Source organism: Squalius cephalus (genome assembly GCF_949319135.1).
Source record: "Squalius cephalus genome assembly, chromosome: 2".
In the NCBI taxonomy this organism is placed as follows: Eukaryota; Metazoa; Chordata; class Actinopteri; order Cypriniformes; family Leuciscidae; genus Squalius; species Squalius cephalus.
Genome location: NC_137123.1, coordinates 20,837,555 through 20,855,823, shown reverse-complemented (window position 1 = coordinate 20,855,823; position 18,269 = coordinate 20,837,555). Strand labels below are relative to the sequence as shown.

The following is an 18,269-nucleotide window of genomic DNA, read 5'->3' as shown; positions in this document are numbered from 1 at the left end:
ACGCACTGAGATGAAAAGGGTATGTATGGACTTATCTAACTCTGGGGGATACGGTAAATAAGCTAAAGTCCCAAAAAGTTGGCGTGTTCCTTTAAGATCCTCAACGTCAGATCCATTCATGCTATTCTAATGCGCACGTCCACTCAGATCAATGAGCTGTGTGCTGCATATCTTAAAAGGGTAAAGACAATCAACGATAGAGACGCCATTAATCAGCTAATGTAGCTTCAACAGTCTATTAATACAGAGTTGACTTAAAAGTCACACTAATGGACGTGTTTGTACTGTCACACTATTTAAACAAATGCAATTGCAGGGAAACTATGAGCCTTTAAACCACATGTATTTATCTGTTTCTTTCTGATGTTTGAGGAACTACCACAGGGACAGGGATTTTATCTACTTTCTTAAATAAACAAACAGTCACAAAGGTATATTACGCAACATGACTGTAATACATTTCCCCAGTAGCATGTACACAGATTGAATAATCATTCATATTCTTACCTCCATAAAGAGCTTTCCGTGACACTTCCCAGATTGAAGTCGTACAGTTTGGTCAGCATGAGGATCACCTGTACAAGAACACAAGAAGTTGTAAAAAGTTAAATGTATATCTAGTTCAGCGCAGACTGACATGCAATCTGCAAGCAATCACATCAAGACCGCATGGCACAAGCTAATTGGCCTCTGCTGATGAGAACCAATGAGATTGCTTGCTCAACACAACATTTAAATAGTCCAACCTGATCTCACGGGAAAACGTACAAATTCTACGAGGTGGCTAAATCGTACGAATTCGTACGAGTGAGGTCGTATGAATTCGTACGAATTAGCCACCTCGTAGATTTTTGCAAAATCGTACATATTTTACGAATTGCCCACTTCGTACGAATTCATACGAATGACCTACCCCTGACCCCGCCCCTAAACCTACCCATCACGTGGGTTTAGACAAATCGTACAAATTCGTACGAGTGAGGTCATACGAATTCTTACGAATTAGCCAACTTTTTATCATTCGTACGAATTGGTCGTGAGATGTTGAATAGTCTGGTTCATTGTTTGCTGTAAGTCCTGCAGTTCGCTATCTGAGTTCCTCTGAACCCCTCCACCTCCCCCAGCTCCACCTGCCTAGATCTGCTAGGGGATTTACAGTATGTATGTCTATTTATGAAGAAGCAGCATATCTTACATGCTCACAGCTTACATGTCTCTATGTCTGTGACAAGAACCAACCAATCAGCTTCACCCTTTCCGTAACAACATTGAAAGCTCAGTCAACATGAAGGATGGGGGTGCACCCAAACACTACGGGTGTTTTTCTCTTCTCTGTAAATAAATCTTGTAGCAGAGCTACAGCAAGCGTTTTTCGGTGGTGGAAATCCATTAGCCACTAAAACGTTGCCATTGTGGAGAGCGGTGTGCATGGTTGCATAGCAACAACAGATGCCACAGGAAAATCGGACCCAATTTACTATTTTAAAAGTGCATATTGATACTAATTTTATTTGTTATTTGCTGGTTTTCGACATAAAACTTGGTGAATTGATTTAATTGTGTTGCATTAGTACTTTTTGAACAGGATTCTGTGATAACCGTGATCATTTTTGTCACTATAATCATGAAATGAAATGTCATTATCAGATAATCCATGTTATATTATCCCGAGGTATCTATCTATCTAACATGGATTATCTGATGTATGTGTGTGTGTGTGTGTGCTACATGGGTTGTTACATGGGTTGAAGTAGCCTGTTCAATCTCTATTAGGCTATTAATATACTGTTTTGTAATGTAAATAAATATGAGATGAAATCTATTCTATTTGAGGGCAAGTTTGTTTTAGCCTATTTTCATTTTGGGCCTACGGTTCTGGGCACGTTGTTGGGTGTGGAAGGTTCCTAATGTGATTGATTTATCTGTAAATTAAATTAATGCTTTTTCAATGACTGAATTCATTGAAATAAAATGATTTTTTCAGAATTTCTTTGATTTGAATATTTGTTTAGTAATGCAGGTCTTAAATTTCAATCTTTATGGTCTTAAAAGGTCTTAAATTTGACTTACTAAAACCTGCAAGAACCCTGTATTCAATAACATGCTAAACTATTCAAAGAGATGTCATGATTTATATATGTATACACAATTAATCAAATCAAAATTAATGATTCATGATGTTCAAATAAATAAAAAACAAATCTATCTTAGATCCTGTAACTGGTCACCATTTCAATTATTTTTATGCCTTAATTGTAAAAGTCCTACAGTGTGTGACAAATTAATAAAATATGACTGTAGATCATAAAAGCTGCGTGCATGATTAAAAAAAAAAATAGCAAAATGCTGTTTAATGATGTTTTAGAGTACAGGATGCCATAAGCATGTCAACTTCTCAAAAACATTTCATACACTCCCATATATCTGTGTTGGACGTTCCTTGCCAGTTAAATCAAATCAAATAAAAAATTCATTTTGGATTCTATTTTTCATGCAGGGACGAGGCATATAGAGAGAACCCAGATGCCAGCATCAGTTCACTTGAGAAACACAAACACAGATAATCCAATCCAAGAACAAGAGAATAATCCACACAGAAGGCAGGGGATCGACAACAGGAACACACAAACAGGAGCAACGACCAACAAACAACAACTGAAGCACAGAGGTTTAAATAGACAGGTTAACAAGGGGCTGATGAGGGACAGGTGTTGGTGATTTGTTGTCATGGGAACTAATGAGGGTAACTATGGCGACAAACAAGGTACAAGGCAAAACAGGAACCAAACACAGGAAGTGAACACAGAAACAATGGGAACTGAGAAAACACTTCAACATAAAAGTTTTTACAGAACACAAGACACAGCACGGGGATTGTGACAAAATCGACTCTTAGCAGAAAAGCCCTCATCAAATCTGAATCATTATTGAATCACCCATTATATAAAGTGCTCAATAAATCAACCCATAACAACCTCAAAATTCACAAATCCTCACATCTTGCAGCTCTTCGTCTCAGCATAAAACACCATTAAATGATGCATCAGGCTTCCTCCTTGACACCCTAATAATTCATCTCCTCATTACTTAATCATATCATGCTGAATCTAAATACAGCGCTGTAAATATCCTTTATAAGATTTTTAAGGTGCACAAGACTGTGCTAACTAGGTCAGTCAAATTCCTCCAGGAAAATTAGAGACGGGAAAGAGAGGGAGGAAATTCATGCCTGGAGCGGAAAAAAAAAAGTAGACTCATAAACTTACAATCTATTTATGCTCCAAGAGTGAATTCATACCTGTATAAACCTCAAAGCCTTTTGAAGGAACGCTGATCATTATGGGGGAAGAGTTCATCGATTCTCTCAGAACTTGGTTTCAATAATAAGTGTGGGAAAAAAAATACATATTAACTCTTTGAAAAGCCCTTCAATCATAGGGTAGAGAACATTCTGATTCAAGATATCATTGTTAAAATGGAAGCATCTGTGCTATAAATGATCTCATTAGTTTACAAGGATAGACACCCAAATCTTTTCAGGAAGAAAACAATGAAATCAGCCATAACGGCCTTCTACATGTACAGTAACAAAAAGATAAAAAGATAAAAGGGCGAAGAACCATTCAAACAGAAGGGTACTCTGGGAAATAAATGGAATAATGAAATTCTTCTTTAGCTTTAGCTGCAAGTCTCCATGTAAAACAGGTAAAATAGTCCATCAGACAACACTTAACGCTATAGTCAATTCGTTCAGAAATATTGGGAACAGCCTGAACTGCTGAGGTCTCTTGTAGAAGCCTATTTGAAAAGCTGCCCTGACATTTACATACAGTTCAGTAACTGAGAGCAAAGCACCAGTGCACTGCTCAACCACGGGAACAGCTCTGTATAATATGAAGACAGACAGAAAAGATTTATTGGGTTTGTCAAAAGAGCATAGAGTGGCTGCAAAAAGTATTTTTGACACTTAAAGGGATAGTTCACCCAAATATGAAGATTTTTGTCATCATTTACTCACCCTCAAGTTGTTCCAAATCTGTATGAGTTTCTTCTGTTGAACACAAAATAAGATATTTTAAAGAATGTTGGTAATCAAACAGTTGTAGCCATTGACTTCCATAGTAGGAAAAACATACCATGGAAGTCGATGGCTCCCGTCAACTGTCTGGTTACCAATATCCTTTAAAATATCTTCTTTTGGGTTCAACAGAAGAAAGAAAATCGTACATGTTTGGAACATTCATATATACATTTTCAACTCCACTTGAAGGCCACATGACTTCATAAAAATTCATTTGGATCTAGTTGATTGAAAAACTTTTCTAAAACAATTAGGAAAGAGTATGTGACTTAAAGGGTTAGTTCACCCAAAAATGAAAATTCTGTCAGTAATTACTCACCCTCATGTTGTTCCAACCCCGTAAGACCTTCGTTCATCTTCGGAACACAAATTAAGATATTTTTGATTAAATCTGATAGCTTGATCACTCCTCCATAGGCTTCTAAGGGACCGAAACTTGCTGGCCCAGAAAAGTTATTAAAGAGATCGTTAATATAGTCCAAGTGACTCCAGTGGCTCAATCTTAAGTTTATCAAGCGACGAGAATACTTTTTGTGCGCAAAAATAAACAAAAATAACGACTTTATTCCACTATTAATTTCCTTCTCTCTGGGCCTCCAGTGAGTTCGCGTAGTGTTTTAGCGTAGCGCGTCTGTGTTGCACGTCACCACGTAGGCTCACTATTGGCCGACGCTGATCATGTGTGTGATGCGTGTGACGTACAACACAGACGCGCAGCGCTAAAACACTACGCGAACTCACTGGAGGCCCAGAGAGAAGGAAATTAATAGTGTAATAAAGTCGTTATTTTTTTTATTTTTGCGCACAAAAAGTATTCTCGTCGCTTGATAAACTTAAGATTGAGCCACTGTAGTCACTTGGACTATATTAACGATGTCTTTAATAACTTTTCTGGGCCAGCAAGTTTCGGTCCCTTAGAAGCCTATGGAGGAGTGATCAAGCTATCAGATTTAATCAAAAATATCTTAATTTGTGTTCCGAAGATGAACGAAAGTCTTACGGGGTTGGAGCAACATGAGGGTGAGTAATTACTGACAGAATTTTCATTTTTGGGTGAACTATCCCTTTAAGTATCCAAATGGTCCAAATACTCTTTTCGGAACACACTTAAATAGTGACCCAGTTTCAATATATGAAAAGGTTTTGTGGTAGAGATAGCTTTTTAGGAAAAAAACAAACAAACAAAAAAAACATTTATACTGTATGAGTGGTGCAAAAGAACTCTATTCCTTCGGTGAATTACTCTAGTGATAGCATCATGCTGTGTCCTTTTCTCATCAATAGTGTGCACGTTGTTAAAAGGAAAAAAGGAACAACGGATAGTGCAATATACAGGAAAACACTGCAAGAGGGCCTGCTTCAGTCTGCTGGATCATCTTACTGGGACAATGATCTCGAACAATAAGGCAATTTAAAATGGAGAGTTTAAGAAGAAAAATATGCATATCCAGTGACACCGTGGAAGATTAGTCCAATTGAAAATCAGTGGCACTGTTTATAAAATTTTTTAAAAAAGTGCTGTAAAATCTTCTTCTTGTTGATGGTTGTTCATTCCTTAAATCATTACCGCCCCCTACAATACTTTAAATATAATGTATAGCCTGACTATATTGGCGTTTGTTTGGGTCCTCAAATTATTAGAGATCTGGTATTAAGCTTCAGCTCCTCCGGTTTCTGCTCACATCCCCATAACTCAGACAGAAGCATCGCACCGCTCTGAATTCTGTTTTCTATATTGCTGGACTTAAGATTACAACCTCTCTTCCATTCCTATATCTGATTTCACCTCATCAAATACACCATTAATTATCAGATTAAAAAGTAGTGGACTGATCTCAACCCTGCAGGATAGTAAAAGGCACTAGTGCTGGATGTCAGCCATTTTGCTGACTTCAATCACATGCAGGATTGCCAGGTTTGAGTAACAAAACTAGCCTATAGGCCAATCAAAAAATAAAACTAGCCCAATGTTCCTATCCCAAATATCAAAAATGTATGCCACTCGAATACATAATTTACAGTCACTATATGCTAATCATAAACACAGTCTGTTTTCATAAGTAAAGGAGCTTCCTACCAATGCCCTTCCTCACAAAACTCATCATCTGGTAAATCATTGGGTTGGGAATCAACCTTTTTCAGCCCAACAGTTTAAAAGGAGTCCAATTGACTTGGCAAACCAGGGGCACGTTCAAGTTCAAAACGGTGCGCAACGTTTTGCTACAGTGTCCGGGTTGAACGTCATGTTTCCTGGAAACGGCGTGCACCGGTGTGCAACGGGGTTTGAGATACGTTTTCTCTTGTTTGGTGGGTGTGTCAGAACTGCAGTCCAATCAGCAGCAACATGTATATAAAGCATGCGGTATTAAAGTGAACTCGCACAATGGGTTCAATGACAGTAATTTACAAATGTGTTCGATGCAACAACTGAGGATATTAGAAGACATGTTTGTCGTAGGTTTTATTGTAAAAATATAGGATATCAACATAATGATGTAGTTGTTTATATTTTTAGCTTCATTGCAAGTGTATGACATTTGGTATAGAAATAAACATTGGTAATTAAGTGCTTTTCCTAAAAATGAGAAAGAAAATACAGGGTATTAAAACAGTATGAACTACAAATAAAGTCAGTATGTGAGGCTAAATAGATGTGTTTTAGTCTGAATTAGGTAAGATGTGTGCTTCCATTTCAGTTTCAGCAATCCCTTCACTCGATTGGGATGTTCTCTTTTGTTCTGGGCGGCAAGTGCAGTAACTGTAACATCGGGCATATTTTGTAGTATTAAACACATTTATACCGACTTCATCAGGCTCAGAAAATTCTTCACAAAGAACACAAAGAATGGCCTTCTCAGCTGCCATAGTTGCAACTCTTGCGTCATCAGAACAGTGTGTTCAACGCATCACCGTTTCTGTTTAAAAAACGTTGTGCAACGTTTTGTCGGGGCTGAACGCAGCCCTGATCACATGACGTACATCCAAAATCCCACCCTTCAAAGACTGTTAACCAATGGGATGCCATGCATTCTGGATGCATAAAATGACTGCCAGATAGAGGGCATTTCTGATTGGCTAAAAAGTGTGGGCCACTCCCCTGGCTCTAATTAGTGTCTGTCACAGAAACTGGTGTTCTGAAAAGAGATCTGTAATAAAATAAAATAAAATAAATAAAATAAAAAAGCTTTAACCTCACAAACATTGTAGGATATAGTGCCTTTTAAAAGCAGACTTTGCGTATTTCATATTTATTTTCATTCGAATATTTTCTAATGTTAAACAACAATATATATTTTAACAAATGTATAACTTGTAATTCAGTACAATAAGCAAGGAAATTCTGCTTGTTAATTTTGCATTCCTAATATAACACAACACAGCCATTAAAGCTGAAAAAATGACTTTAATACTGCTGATGCATGTTTGTGCGAGTAATGAGTATAAGCTGTTTACATGTAGAGCTTATTCTGATTAAACTTCCCTCATTTATAAAGGCTCTGGCTTGATTCTCTGTGCATTCTGATTAGATTTATTAGACACTTCGCTACAGTGCTGTTCTGAGCACCTTATTAAGTCTTTTCTTAAGTTCTAGTTATGTACGCTGAATTATATGCATAAACATATTTACAGATGAAACAACACAGGAACATTATTAGTTGAAATAACACTCAAGTATGGCTTTGAAAGGTGTAAACTAGTTGAAAGGGCACAAATCATGCATTTATCTTGTTTTTTTCATCAATACGGTACATAAATAAACAGTAAATGAAGCATTGAACACTATTGGATTCCTGTTAGAGAAGTCATGTTGAACTTTTAAAAGGATAGTTCATGCAAAAATGCTCCGTAATGGTCAAATACATCCACTGCATTTGATATCGAGCATGTTTGTTTTGTACAGCAGCGAAACAAAAACCAGTTATACATAGCTTCACAGTCTGAACTCTCCAAATGGCTTGTGGGTAGTGTTTTGGATGGATGGTATTGGGCCATGCTCTTGTATTAGAGAGGAGAAGATCATTCCCACTGAAAAATAATATGTTGCACTCACACAGGTGTTGTCAAACCAAGTTATCCCAGTCTCGGACACCAAAAGCAATTCGGCAACAATTTCACATGTCTTAACAAATAGTGACATGCGGCCATAGCTTAGCATTGCCAGTACTAAATTGTCCAAGTCAGATTTGTTCTAGTTTATTTTCCTGCACAAAACTCAAAGTACTGTCTCTATACACCCAATTTATAACAGTCACAGCCCTTGGCTACAACTGAGTAATGTTTGGAGGGAAGAAAGCCTATTAACTATACTGTAAAAACAATCTATGGGCCTATTCAGACGGGATTAGTTTTACATCCTCTGTGATTTTAATCCTGTCCGAAATGGCCATGTCAGTGATTATTCTTAAATTTTTTTACAGAGAACAATTACACTGTCTTTTACCTACTATAAAATGCCCTAAAAGAATAGCCACAGGTGAAAGTAGTCCTGTGTGAATTGACTTGCTGGTAAAAATCCTTTCAATTGACTATCAGCAGTCCATGTCTGCAGGCTGTAGATCAAGCACTCCATGTGTTTCAGTAGACTTGACCAATAAAAACACACAAAAAATGAATAGACGTAGGTTACGACTTCTTATACGTGCTCGCTGTTGTGTATGGATTTGTGGACTTTTTCCTTAATTCTGACAAGTTTATGCAATGCAGTTCTGCTTTGGGAGACCCAAGTTCCGAGTTCCGGCTCATGGACCTTTCCCGATCCCGATAGAGTTTGTCTTTGGACATTTGTTTCACTTCCTGTCTCATGTGCCATAGGCTGTGTTCGAAACTGGCCCACCTATACACTATTCCCTACATTATTCCACTAAAATAGTCCTCTTGAAAGAGTGTATGAAAACAAGTTAGCGAATTCAGACACTGAGTGAGCTGGAAGGGCTGCTGCTCTTGGATAGTTTGTGTTTGCTGTTTTTTTCCTAAAGCTTGTTGAAAACGCTATGCCAAAAGTCTCTGGATGGATACAATTGTCGGTAGATTTTGAGAATGTGGATCCGTTCACACAACAGTTAGATTGCCCACAACCCACTGTGCTTTGAAGAACGATTCAGTTCAGAACTACAAACACGACTAAAAAAAAACTACAAACATGGTAGACGTGCTTGAGAGAAACCTTTAAAGTGGGCATGGAACAGAAGCTGCGATAGTCTTTTCTTCCTTGTTATAATGTATATCATAACAGTGAAAAGGCTTCTCGAACAAGAAACAAAAAAGTAGGGTGGGACTTGATTTTGTCCTTGGGGAATTGATTGAATGGTTGTGGATTGCAATTGGTCAGTTTCATGTGAGTGACAGGCTGTCCCGCCCTCACGCCAGTAAACACGTCATCAGACTTTTTATCCAACGGGCTGAGTTTGAAAAAGTCTATTTTTTGAAGAAACTTCAAAATGTCTGACATTGCCGTTGTTTTGCAGATTTTAAATGCACAACGCATCATTTTCAGTGGCGTATTGACTGACTTTAGGTTGTGTCGGTGTGTAAGGTCAATTACTCATCCCTGGACAGCGTCTTTTACAGCAGTGCGGTAAACATTAGCCGAAGGATGGCGAGCCCTTCTGTCTCTTACATATGGGGAGGGTTGTAGGTGGCCTTGCTACTGCCAGATGAACTCCTACCGCAGTGTGCATATGTCGTATTACAAAGCTTGCCAATTAAACCTATCAATTTCACTCAGTGCCAGTCCATTAGATTCACACTTTATAAACTTATGGATTCCATGTTATATAAAGATATCACATGTACTGTATGTTGCCAAGATGCCTGTAAAGGACAGTTTCATGTCCTTTACACAGTTTCACAGTTTCAAGGCAGTTTCATGTCTAGGTTGATATGGGATTTAGAAAGTAATTAGTAATAAGTAATGCAATATTTTTGGAGAGAGTAACTACAGTCATCTAATTACACTGTTGAAGATGTAATTAGCTATTAATACATTTTAGAGAAACTTTAATATTTTTTATTATGTATATTAATTTATTTTTAGTTTTAGTTTTATTAATTTTAGTACTTCAACTTCAACTTGTTTATTTTAGTTTGTAGCAAAAGCAACATTTATAATTCATTTATCAACATTTAAGCTTGTTTCTCATCCAATATTTATATTTTATTTCAGCTTTATTTCAATTACGATAACAACTGTAAAAGTTTTAGTTTTAGTTTACAATATTAAAACACTGGTATGCGAGTCTAGTCGACTTATAGTAGGAAGAGGGCATCAAAGTTTGATTTGTGGTGACATGTCTCATATAAAATTGCATAACAAGAATGCTGAAGGGAAAAGGTCCAGGAGAAGGACTGTTCAAATCCAAGATGAAACTTAGTGTAAAGGACATGAAGCAAAACTTAGAAGTCTGAGGCCAGATGGTCACAGATTATGTGTCAATACAACTGTATTACACTGATCCAGAACCTTGAGGATACTCTGATACTTTCATTGTGAACACATACTCACACTATTATACTATACACATTGCTTAAAATAGTGCATAAGTGTGCAAACTGGTACCAAGCATCACCTGTGTTTTAGGGGCCGTTTACATGTCACCGTATTCAACTAAATGCGTTTTAGCCATTCATTTACACAATAATGGCAAACAATGGGCTTCAAAGGGCAAGTTTTTGAAAACGATACCATTATCGTCTCTGTGTAAACGTGACGTCGTGTGCACGTGTATTATGCGTAGGTGTTTCTTTATAAAGTGACATCGCCATCTACTGGCGTGGCAGCATAAAACAGAGTTATTAGTCGTTTTCGAAAATCCATGTGAACTGGTATCGCTTTGACAGTTTCTGTACGTGGAAAACACAAAGGAAAAACGTTTCTGTTTTTAGTACATACCCTTGTTTGTTACCATAGTTACTGATTATGTTCCACACCTGTTTCTAGTTCAGTTAGTTTGAGTTTCTTCTGTTGATTGCCGATATTGTCTCAGTTTTGCTTAGCTGTTTTTCTCTTTGTCTGCATCTTGTTTTGTTTATTTGAATAAAATACTGCTGCATTTAAATCCTCACCTCAATTAGCTTTCCTGTAGCTCAAACAGTAGAGCGTTGGCGCTTGCAATGCCAAGCTCATGGGTTCAATTCCCAGGGAAAGCAAGAACTGATAAGAATGTTTATGTGTACCTTGGAATGCAATGTAAATCGCTTTGGATAAAAGTGTCTGCCAAATGCAAAAAAAAAAAAAAAAGCATTTCCTACAAATGAGTGATGCCAACTTAGTGACTTTTCAGACCCCTTTAGCGACATTTCTTCAAAAAAGTGCCTAGTGACTTTTTGGATTCCTGGTTAACATGTAGTCAGTCACTATATCATACTCTGTCATGTCTGACAGAAAACGTAAAAGAACAGCTTTATTGGACATTCAGCTATATTATATTAAAATGCATTATGTGAGCATAGATTATGAGAGAAAACAGATATGTTTTCACAGAGGTGCAGAAAACTGGCGAATGACGTCATCTGGCGACATTCAGGGGCTTTGAGCATGCTTTAGCTACTTTCCATTAAAATTGTTGGCAAAACTCTAGCAACATTTCATCAGCACTAGAAAACAATGATATATTTATGATAGCGGAGCCTGCAACTCATAATATAGTCACTGCCTTTTTGTCTTAAAGGGTAGTTCACTAGCCTGACGTCGTCATACTCAGATTCTAGTCAGAATGTGATTCTGATACTGCTCCATTGGGCTGTGATTATGGGGCGTGTTTCAACCGAACCAGGAAAGAAAACGCCTCTGCACTCAATTAGATAGACCTACAACCAATCAGAGCAATGGAGTAAGTGACGTATGTTCTTCAATCATCTTTCCGATCGACAAATGCTTTGATCGCAGTTCTCTGTTCCTCTTTTCAAATTAATGTGCTGTCGAAATCTTCTATAACAGACGTGATGGCGGAATCTACACATGATGTTTTATAAACAAAGTTCGGGAGGAGCACTTTCAAATAATCAATCCAATCAACTTGTCATCAAACAATTACCAGGTCTACCCTATCAGCATGAGAGGAAGCATATATTTATACACTCTGTCAACTCACCTAACATTCCTTGACAGTTTTCAGCATCCCTCCACTCACCATTCAAGAATACGGGGGGAGTACTTTGGGTTCGGGCCGAATACCGAGCCCGGAGCCCTCTCCTCGGACAGCACGGCAAATATGCATTTATTCTATCTGACTTATTTGTAAGTGTGAAATCTCAATTATTCAGCGACAGTCATCTTTGTTGTAAACGAATTCAACCCAAGCGCTCTTTGGTGACATGGATGATTACGTTACTGTTGATCATCTGTCCATCATCGTATAAAGCCCGCCCTGACAATTTGTTTGGTCCTCCGAACAGCTTTTGTTCGGGCATAATAGCTCCACAACGGATTAAGTCCAGACCGAACTTCCCGACCTAAAAATGTTGTGGGCGGGGCTAAGTTCGGCTGGCATCCAGGCTACACTGTAAAAAATTAAACCATGATTTTTACGGTAAAAAAACGGCAGCTGTGGTTGCCAGTACTTTACTGTCAAAAATACGGTAGCAACGTTATTGGTTTTACAGACTTAACTTAAAATTTACAGTAATAAACCGTAATTCATTATCTGATATAATGTGAATTTAAAGGGATAGTTCAGGATTTTAGACATGAATCTCTATAGCTTCCCCATAAGCAGTGTGGTGCATTGACCATGACTTACCCCCGACAGCGTCCTGTGAGCCGAGCTCCGGTCCAGTTTTGGTCAAGATGAAATTAGTCCGGCAAGTTTGCTGGGGTCACGGCAATAAAGCTTTTTTCTTCTCAAATCAATATGTGTTCAAAAGAGTGATATATTTGCAGCACAAAACAGCTGTCTATGGAGAGGTCAGACCTCGTAATGGCTTGGCACTATTTTCTTCCCCGTCATATCACTGCGCGCTGCCGCTACCTACAGCCAGCTGCAGTAAGGCACGTGTCACTTTGTTTACAGCTCGTAAAGAGAACGATAACATGTCTGACTACAGCAGCGACGATGACAACATTGACTTCGACACACAGCCAAAAGGATATCTTTACGAAGCTTCTTTATCTTCGCCAGTTTGGTGTTCACATTGAAGCCCAGAGCAATGAGCCAAAGTCGCCTCAGAGCAACATCTGCCACAGGAAATCTTTGAAATGTGTGAGGAGAAAGCGCCACATCTTTGTTTGTACAGTCCGGATAGTCACAAGTCCGCACCATTTTCTACAAAGCTTGTACAAACTGATCGCTCTTGGTGAGTAACGTTAGCTATGTTAGCTCGTTCGTGTAGCTGTTCTGAGCACGTAAACACTGCTGTAAACACTGCCGAACAACTGAAAAAGTGGTGTGCGCCTGCGCAGCTCGCAGCTGGCTGTAGGTAGCGGCAGCGCGGTGATATGACAGGGGAGAAAATAGTGCCAAGCCATTACGAGGTCTGACCTCTCCATAGACAACGTTTTAGTGACGCAAATATATCACTCTTTTGAACACATATTGATTTGAGAAGAAAAAAGCTTTATTGCCGTGACCCCAGCAATCTTGCCGGACTAATTTCATCTTGACCAAAACTGGACCGGAGCTCGGCTCACAGGACGCTGTCGGGGGTAAGTCATGGTCAATGCACCACACTGCTTATGGGGAAGCTATAGAGATTCATGTCTAAAATCCTGAACTATCCCTTTAACATCCTATTGAAATATTAATATCTGTTTTGTACCATTGTAATACACTGATTACTAATAATCACAGCAGTGATGAGAGTCACATGATCAATCAAAGCTCATCACAAGCAGCTCTTCCACAAGATATGTAATACTAATATAATAGAAGCTGCACAGTGTCATTCGCACAAACATTAAACACCATCATGGTAACACACATGAAATTTTAAAAATGCAATAAACATTAATTTAACAACATTAAATGTAACATAAAACCCTAATGTACATAACTGATTAGAACAAACTAAGAAAACTATGAAGAAACATGCAGTGTTTCTTCTGAAGTGTCACGCAGGGAATTGTGGGAATGTCAATTTACGGTTTTTCACTGTAAATTATACAATGAGTTGTTCTTTTTCACTTTCAAAAACTGTAAATTTAATGGTATTTTACAGTAAAATTACATTAAATGTACCAACAGTTTTTCACTGTAGCATTTTTACAGTCTTTTACCGTTAAAATCACGATAATTTTTTACAGTGTAGCAGTTCACCTAAAAATGACAAATCTGTCATCATTTACTCATCACATCATTCCAAACTTGTATGATTTTTTCCCCTCTGAGAAACACAAATGAAAATATTTTGAGAAAAATATCTGTTTCTTGTTGTCCATACAATGTAAGTCAATGAGGTTCAATGTCTTCCTTTGTGATCCGCAGAAGTAAGTTTTACGGCTTTGGAATGAGAAAAGGGAAGAGTAACATTGATGCTGAATTAGTCATTATTTGCACTGCTCATAGCTGCCAGCTTGGACCTCTTACTCTCATTTTCTGGCACTTGTCCTTGGCTTAAAAAAAACAAGGACTAAAGTTCCACAACAAATCTCACACATACAGAGGCACAAATAAACTGCACTCACAATCTCCTGTGGCTCTGGAGGTCACCGAGTGAACACACAGAGAATACTGAACTCAGCAACCAACAGTCTGCAAGACAAGCCGTCTATACAGATTGAGGTATTTACTAATGCCAAGGTGCAACACACATTTATAGGGTATAACATACATTAACTGTATGAGAGCAGTATGTGTTTCGACTCAGCGAATAAGTGAGAAAGAGCTGTTGTTACCCTGGCTAGGGAATCACCTGGAGGAACAGCGTGATGGGAAAAGGAAAAGGAAGATGTTGCATTGTCTGATGGCAGCAGGTAGAATCAATCCCAAGCAGCACTTGGGAAAACATTGTGGTGGAAAGAGCCATTGGCTAAAGATGCTCAAAGGCAATGCATTGTGGGTAAGATCTGCAATTAATTGTTCATGACAGAAACGCATGATGGATTCCACTGCCACTGCTTTCAAAGAAACAAGATGGAGTCCTTGATTAGTTATTGATCAACTGTTTTTATTATTATTATTATTATTTTTATTCCCTAATATTATGGTTGATTGATTTTATGTATTATTTATACTGTAATGAGTCACTTTCTATTCATGAAAAAATTGTGCTTTCTATTTTTGCTATACAAGTAATTATTACCAAAACGCAATTTCTTTTTCTGTGTTCCGTGTCAAAAAAACTGTTTAAGGAGGATTTAACTGTTTAGAAAAGATTTAATCTTCCCACATAACTTGTGAAGTGTGCTCTATCTCACTTTAGGGTGACAGCATATTAAACTTACAGTCTAAGGATAATTCAAAGACACAAGCTGTGAGGAGACACAAACACAGGGTTGCTGCTTTATGTACATTTAAAAAAGCAAACAGCCATCGACTTCCTCAATATAAAACCTCATTAGCAGATAAAAAACATCTTTCATGCTTAATTAAGCTACCGGTACACGCTTGTTGCTTTCCCAGTTTTAAATATATTCACTTTTTTTTTTCTCCATGTTCTTTTTTTCAAAGTGACAAAGAGTGTTTTTAAGAGTTTTTAAGCAGACAGTTGTCATATTGTCAGACAGTGAGTTTGTCTTTATTAGCAATTTGTTAACAGATGACAGCATATGCAAACCCTTGTCATTATTTTGACAGAAAACTAAAAAGTAATTAGTGGTGGTGCATGAGAATAAATAAATCAACCCTGGGAGATATAAAATCTTGATTGCTCTCAAAAAATAAAATAAAAATAAAATAAAATAATAGCCTATATATATATATATATATATTTTTTTTTTTTTTTTTTTGAGATATAAAACCCTGGTAGATATAAAATAGATGAGAAAATAATAATCAACCACAGTATTTAGAAACCAGAATCTTGGCTTAATCCAATTAGCGCAATTACACAACGTACGCATAATCAAATCTTCATTAATCTGAATATTGTTGTGCAAATAAACACAATCAAAGAGCTGTGCTAATTGCAGCTCTCATTTTAAACCTGAAAGCCGTCATGACCTGAGCTAACATCAACATACCCGCTCTGAAACCCGGCCCTCGGCCCAAAACCGCAACCCAAGATGAAAATACAGGGCTGGCCAAATCATTAGCTAATGCCTTTGTGTATGGCAGTGTGACTCACAAGTTGTGATGAATTATGAAGAGCGCCATCGTAACAGATTAATTACGTCCAGCAAAGTCTGAATGCCTTTTCCAGGGCTGGCACTTTGAGATGCCAAAGAGAGATGTCAGTATCTCAGAAAGGGCCTGCTAAACAATATATACGAGTTTCACACTTACACAAAAATGTCGAAACAATTTTCACTCAGAAATTGCTAGTAAATTTCACAAAGAAATAAAAAGAAGCATTGAAATAAACATGACATTTTGAAGTGGAAAGACTGAAATAGTATTTCCGTACTTCAATAATCTTTTTTTTTTTACTTGCAATTTAGATTTTTTTTATTTATTTATCAGTTTTATTTTTCAGTAAAACTATCCTATGAACAACATTTTTTTTTAATCTACACTGAAAAAAATGATTAGTTGAATTTAATAAAAAAAAAATATCGTAAGTGATTGCATTCAATTGATTTTACCTACATATAAACAAATGCATTAAGTTGAACTAAAATTGTTTAAGTATGCATTTGTTTAAATGTAGGTAAAATCAATTGAATGCAACCACTTACAATAAAAAAAATTGATTAAATTCAACTAATCGTTTTTTCAATGTACTTGCTAACAAGAAGAGAAAAATAAACATAGATATACACTACTGTTTAAGATTTTTTCTTGAAAGAAATACTTTTACTCAGCAAGGATGCATTAAATTGATCAAAAGTGGCATTCATAATGTTACAAGTTTTCGATTTCAACTTTTTATTCGTCAAATGCATCACAGTTTCCACAAAAATATTAAGCAGCACGACTGTTTTCAACATTGATAATAATTAGAAATGTTTCATGAGCATCAAATCATCATATTAGAATTATTTCTGAAGGATCATGTGACACAGAAGACTGGAGTAATGATACTGAAAATTCAGCTTTGCATCACAGGTATAAATAACATTTTAAAATATATTTAAATATAAACCTGTTATTTTAATAGGAATTAATTAACAGTTTTTACTGTATTTTTGATCAAATAAAATGCAGCCTTGGTAAGCAGAAGAGACTTCTTTCAAAAACATTAAAAAAATCTTACCGACCACAAACTTATTCTCTGAAATCTTTTTTTTTTGTTGTTGTTTACTTCTGTTGAGATACTTTTACTGGAACGAAAATCAAAAGGTTGTTTCTAATTATTTATTTCTATTTTTACCCTTATCAAGGTTTCTTTTTCTTCCGATAGTGTTTTATGTTTGTTTTCAACTGCTTTTTTCCCCCCTTTTCAATTGTTTGATTAAAATGTCATATCTCCCAGAAAAGGAAGTCTTTTTTCTTTTATTAAACTCTAAACAGCTCCTAATTTCCTGATAGAAGCTAAAAATGAATAGTACATCAGTGTTACTTTACCTCTGCGACTTGTTTCCCAAGAGCATTATAACCTTGTTACACTTCCATTTTGTCTTCCAGAAGAGCCCAATAACTTTGTTCCCATAATACCCTTTTAACAAACACCCATGTTGCTTTCAGCTCTATCATTAAGTAAAAAATTGCACAATTTTAGTGACATTATGGGAAACATTATGTCGAAATCTGGGACCAGTTCCGGAAGATAAATCCTAACCATGAGCATAAAATGTTCATTCCCAAAAGTGCAGTCAGCTTCTCTTGAGTCTTCGCGGAATACTGATTTTCCCTTTGCACTTCACCCTGCGTTCTGATGCAGGACACTATGCATAAATCAATATCCCACTCAGACATGAGAATAGTTTTAAACAAGGGACTTGATGAGCAATTTTGAGCGCAAAGCGCTGCCTCTTCTTACAGAAGACATGATGGAACATGCTGACACTCTTTACACGGATTGACAAGAGAGCGAGACACTTGAGACAGACAGATGCTTCTTGAGAAAGTCCAGAAAACCACTGGTGTTTCCACTTATCATCCTCCCTGTTGCTCTAGCAGTGTTTATTTTTTTCTTCATCTAGTTTAAAAATATC

The 18,269-nt window shown here is 37.1% G+C and overlaps 1 protein-coding gene across 5 annotated transcripts in view; it reads right to left on the bottom strand.

Annotated features, from left to right (window-relative positions):
* The window catches only part of sorcs1 (sortilin-related VPS10 domain containing receptor 1), a 194,611-nt gene that overhangs the window by 93,239 nt on the left and 83,103 nt on the right, over nt 1–18,269 (bottom strand). For 4 of the 5 annotated variants that reach the window (XR_013820406.1, XR_013820407.1, XM_079864631.1 and 1 more), the window contains exon 2: nt 508–575. Coding sequence is in view for 3 of the 5 variants with exons in the window: in XM_079864631.1 (XP_079720757.1) it covers nt 508–575 (68 nt within the window). In the remaining 2 variants the exon portion in view is untranslated. Of the gene's footprint in view, nt 1–507; nt 576–6,158; nt 6,225–18,269 lie in introns of those variants that run through there. The other variant, XM_079864632.1, reaches the window with a different exon arrangement.